This window comes from Frankliniella occidentalis, unplaced genomic scaffold (genome assembly GCF_000697945.3).
Source record: "Frankliniella occidentalis isolate FOCC.00 unplaced genomic scaffold, Focc_3.1 Scaffold3896, whole genome shotgun sequence".
Taxonomy (NCBI): domain Eukaryota; kingdom Metazoa; phylum Arthropoda; class Insecta; order Thysanoptera; family Thripidae; genus Frankliniella; species Frankliniella occidentalis.
In genome coordinates this window covers 5,716-11,090 of record NW_026270949.1, presented here as the reverse complement: position 1 = coordinate 11,090, position 5,375 = coordinate 5,716, and the positions used below count along the sequence as shown (strand labels likewise).

The 5,375-nt window shown below is 54.4% G+C and overlaps 1 protein-coding gene across 1 annotated transcript; it reads right to left on the bottom strand.

Moving 5' to 3' along the window:
• Positions 1-73: 73 nt before the first annotated feature.
• Positions 74-5,369, bottom strand: LOC127752093 (cell adhesion molecule Dscam2-like; the record flags this gene model as incomplete). Its single annotated transcript, XM_052276664.1, has 7 exons — positions 4,129-5,369; positions 2,589-2,708; positions 1,276-1,443; positions 1,023-1,170; positions 710-897; positions 429-569; positions 74-222 (listed from the first exon to the last, which is right to left on the bottom strand). Coding segments are annotated over exons 1-7 (1,680 nt in total), but the record flags the coding sequence as incomplete, so codon positions are not given.
• Between the last annotated feature and the right edge of the window lie 6 nt (positions 5,370-5,375).

Below are 5,375 nucleotides of genomic sequence, written 5' to 3'. Positions count from 1 at the left end.
CCCCCCGTTTTTTCCCGTTTTTTCCCGCAACTTTTCCTGTTTTTTCCGGCTTCCAAATCCCTACTCGACTTACGTGCAGGACGTCCGAGGCCGCCGACGTGCCAAGCTGGTTCTGGGCGAAGATGCGGAAGTGGTAGGCGGTGGCCGGGCGGAGGCCCGCGATCAGCGTGGAAGTCTCGGCGCCCTCCAGCACCTTCTGCTGATTGTGGTCGTGCCACACATCTGGAATGCAGGGCATGCAGTTGGAGATATGGACACTGGAGCTGTGCTCAAACCAAGTGCCCTTTGGGGAGGGGGAATCCAAGTATTATGGGGTCCCAAAAACTTTTGGGACCACACAATATTTTTGATCCCGCCCTCTAAAATCACGTAGTGTTGATACTTATTGGCACGCATTTGTAAATCATGGTCGGCGCCGCTGTCCTCACCTCTTGCCTCCTTGTATTGCACGATGTAGGACACGACGGCCGAGTCCGAGTCGGCCGCGGACGGCGCCGGGCTCCAGGACAGTGTCACGGACCGACCCGTCTGCTCAGAAACGCGCAGGTTCCGCGGAAAGTCGGGCAGCTCTGCAGGGAAAACAACAAGGAAAGTTCGGAAAGTTACGATGCAGAACGACGTCACCCCAATGGACAAGCCACTTTGAGGTCACTCGACAATTATTGCGTCAGGAATTCCCTCGTCAAACCTCCCGAAGATCACTACTCACCCTGCACCAGCAGCTGCACGCCCACGCTGTCCTGGCCGTACGCGTTGTTGGCGATGCACTGGTACTCGCCGCGGTCGCGCAGCTCCGTCTCCTCCACGGTCAGCTCCGAGAGCACGCCGGCCAGGGGGCCGCCGCCGGCGCCGCCCGCGGCCGAGCCCGCTCCCAACGGCGTGGTCTTGATGGCGTACCTGCGCACCAGGAGGGGAGAGCGCCTGTGAGGTAGGCCGGCCCGTCGCGCGCGCCCACCCGGCGGGTCGGCCTACCTCCGCCAACGCAGGCGCCATGGCCGCCAGCCGCCGCCAGTCAACCTTACCTGCCGTCGAAGGCCGGGTCGATCCTGGAGCCGCGCAGCCGCCACACGATCTCCAGGGTGGGGTCGCCGTCAGCGGCGCACCTCAGGGTCACCGCCTCGCCTCGGCGGGCCGTCTCCGTGCGCGGGCGAGGCCGGATGCGGGGCCCGGCTGCGAGAGGGAGAGAGAGAGGGGGGGGAGGGGGATTAGAAAGGCTCTCGCAGGACCGGCCCCTCCGACCTTGCTGCCAAGTCCTAATCGCTCCCGGAGGCTCACCCAGCACGTTGAGCTTCACCAGCTTGCTGAGCGCTGGCCCGATGCCGTTGGTGGCCTGGCACATGTAGTGGCCCTTGTGTTGGCCGCCGGCCTCGGCAAGGAACAGCGACCCCTCCTCCAACTGCTGGAACTCGAACCCCACGTCTCGAAACTCTTGCGGCTGCGTTCCTAAAAGAAACGCCAAAGGCTTTCATTAAAAGGCAAACGAAAGTGGCAAAGAAACATACCAGGTGGCTGATTCATACCGCGCACTTTCGTAGCCATACTGTACCGCATGCACGGGTGCGGGTGGGTTTGCCTATCCTTGGTGCCCACGGCTCCTTACAGCCCCGCACGAGTAGGCAACCCGCCCGCACGCGTGCATGCTGTACAGTATAACTATGAAAGTGCGTGGCCTGAATCAGCCACCTGGTTCAGTGGATTGGAAGTGCCCACTATTACGTCTCAACTAAACCGTTTGTTCGTGACGGCCACAGTTATTGTGCGACCCGCGTTTGTATGCACTAAATTTTCTACGACATGTAGTTTCTACGGCCTGCTGAAAGCAAAATATTGCGTACAATGGGGTCCATTCATTATCAGGAGTGTCACTCGAAACCTTCTTTTGCTGCCCTCTCTCCGTCACGCCAATTCACAAACACAATCGGCCAGTTGCTTTGCTCCGTCCATGGCCGGTTTTCCGCGTAGCTTTCTCTGGAATCCATCCGACTCTCTTGGCCAAAAGAGACCAAACCGCAAACAAAAAGCGCAACACTGTTGGCATCCACACGCAATGGTGGGCAGCACTAGCCGACCCATGAATATAGCAAGAGGAAATGTGGACGGTGTGGCAGAACCCGGCGGAATTGGTCGAAAGTTGCCCCTGTCTGTTGTCAGCCCGACACTAGCCGCACTCGAACCATGCCGACTCCTCCTCAGCTCTCACCTGCGGATGGACAGCGATGAGCGCGGTCAGGTCCCGCGGTCAAAAACAGGAGATTCTCCAGAACTCAGCTAACTATTTGAACATGTCCTCATTCGGGATGTACCAGAGCAGGGAGCACGGTGCACCTCTCCGCGAAAAAAAAAACTTTCCTATCAATGATGTAGGAGAATTTTACTTTACTTATTCATCATCAGTGTTTGTAGAATTCTCATTGGACTGTGCATTCAGAACATCGATTCTAAATCGGAACTTATAAAAATATTGTAGAACAACGATGACAATGAGGAACGCACGAGGTTATGTAAAATGTTTTGATGCGCCCCTCAGAAATGCCAGGTCACGCACACGCGGGTCGTACAAACGACAGGGGGGTGGGAAAGAAACTCACCGATAGCCTGCTTCCAGGTGATGGTGGGCTTGGGGAAGCCGTCGGCCTGGCACGGCAGGGTGACCGCCTTACCCAGGACGACGCTCTGCTCGGCGGGCTCGACGACCCAACGCGGAGGCACTGCAAAAAGCGGGGCACACTCAAAAGATGGCCGTCACGGAGAGCTGCAGAGAGAAGTAAAAGACTTCTTTTTACAGTGAAGGTGACGTTACTTGAATTTTATCAGTAGATAATATGAGTTACGCGATGTGAAAAAGGCCCTTTCGCCACAAAAATTAATAAAAATATTATTGAATATTAAAACTGTGGGTTGAGATTAGAGTGGATCGAACCAATGGACAAAAACTAAGACAGAAAATATCAATTTGATTGCGGCGAAAAAAAAATAATCAGGCTTCTGGGCGTAATGCGAAGCGAACGCAATGTTCGAAATCAATTATGCCCAATCCGTTCTGCCTTCCATTGGTCCAGACTCGCCCGTACACTCCGCCCACTGGGGTGCCTGCTAACTACGACATTCGCCTCGCTAAACTACTAGCGCTTCATGGTGGCCAGAAAGCAAAGCCGTGTCCGGGCAGCCCTCTCAAGACGCTACATACTCTTTACGCAAAGTGGTCCTAGGCGGCAGCGGGTGGGATGCACAGCACAACAAGCCAAAAAGCAAGAGGTACGGGGGCTTCAGCATTGGAAAGAAATATGTTCGAAATAATTGTACGAAACGTCAACGCGGATACTGTCGCAGGATCGCCGCGAGAGTCAGCTGAATTGAAAACCACGCCAAATTCCGTACGTCCGGTGCCGTTCTAAAGACTGAAGGGCCTATAGTGCTTATGGTTGCTCGCATGCGCCCAGCCCGGCCCAGCTTGCGCCGGGCCCGAACGAAACGGTGCTGTCCACTTAGGCAAAAAAATCAAACGGTGCTTTACAAAAAGTAGACTACAGAGCTACAGGAACCTCCAGCATGTCGGTAAAAAAAGAAACAAATTGGGGCAACGACGTGGAAGAAACCAGAGGTACCGCCTTCTCAGCAACGCGGCGGTACATCGCTTAGGGCGACGGGATGCGTTTTGACACAAGGAAAACTTCGGCGGAGCAAGAGCATCCCCCGCAGAGTTCTGCTACTTGTTCCCATCGACCGCCCGACGTGACCGCATCCCCCGCACTTTAGCTGTCCTCGCCTGTCGCTTCTCGTTTGACGGGGAGAAGCGGACCGCCGCCCCGCACGGAGTTTCGGGGCGCCAGTGCACGTGCACAGTTTGGAAGTATGAAAAATAACGCGCTGCGCTATACTAACTTGTATTCAGAACCCCTCGTTTCGAAAGGGTAACGTTTTACAAAACAAATTAAGAGAGATACTTTTCCTCCCTCCACTTCTATAAACTAACTACTCAACTTTGACAAAGCCTTCTAAGATTAGCACGGATTAGCGCGCCCAATAATAAACGAGATTCCACTGAACTGACTAGATTAGTTTATTTATAAAACATTGCGGAGGTTCCCGAGCGGTTTTGGGGGGTGGCTGAAGGGGGCGGAGCATTACCCGTGACCGACAGGCCGGCCGTGTACTCCGCGCGTCCGGCGTGGTTGGTCACGACGCACGTGTAGTTGCCGCTATGGTTGGCCGTCACGCTATGAATGGTAAGCACGCTCGAGTAGGCGGCAAAGTCTTTGATTTGGACGGTGTGCTGCTGCGGGCCGGCGTCGAGCGCGGCCGAGTCTTTGACCCAGGACAGCGTGACGGGCGGGTCGCCCTGGGAGGCGGTGCACATCACCTGTGTCCGCATGCCCTCGGTCAGGCCCTCCTCAAAGTAAAAGGGGGCGATCCTGGGCGGGACTGCGGAGCACCAGCCAGGCATAAAGCAATTAGCAAACAGAAAGAGACAGAGAGAGACAGAAAAGGGGGTGGCGAGAGAAAGAGAGTCGTCCCGCCGTCTGCCGCTCGGGAGGATGGAGTGCGTTGTTTTCGCGACGCCAGCGTCGCCGAGATGTAAACAAACGCGGCTCGGCACTCTGGGCGGCCTGCAGCGGAACTGACGCTCTTCTCTGCCAGAAGCACCCCGGGAGCGGCGGCGTTGCACCGCGCTCGAGTGAGGCCAGACTTTCCTTGTCTGCGACCCGGTCGTCAGGCTCGGGGCATTCGTGACAAGAAAGTTTGGAGGGGAAAAGGAGAAAGTCATACACGAAATCACGGTCGGTGTGTACACAAGACTGCAGGGCGCGGCTCGGCGGGTCGGCAGGCCAAAGCGAAGGTTAGACAAAAAAAAAAAGAGAAATAAAAAGTCTCTGGAGAAAGTAAAATGAAGCATCGGGTACACAGAGAAAAATGTTTGACGTTCACAGTCAATGTTGTAGCTTGAGTGGTACCTTCCGAAGTGTGAGTGATATTATTTTATTAATATTTTAAATGTACGTATTTTTAACGGGAAAGTGAACACAAGTTTTAGTTAGGTATCGTTTGCTGCACAACAAATTTTCTCTGTGTATTTTTACACGCTGAGGAGTGTCTCACATAAGTCTTCATGCCAGAAACGGAGTATAGTAGTATAAATATCTCGACTGAATCAAAGTGTTTTGGAAAAAAGTCTGTAATTCTCTGGTGCATTCAATGACGACCAACGGCATGATACATGATGTTGAGTACATTGTCCTCGAGTGTGTTGTCCAGAATATGAGTTCCAAAGGCAACAACCAACAACATGGTTACAATAGGGTATAATATGTCTGTTGTCATGCACAAACTGCGAGCGCTCGGCCAGGGGGCACGGCCGGGCGTGGGAAAAATGAAGA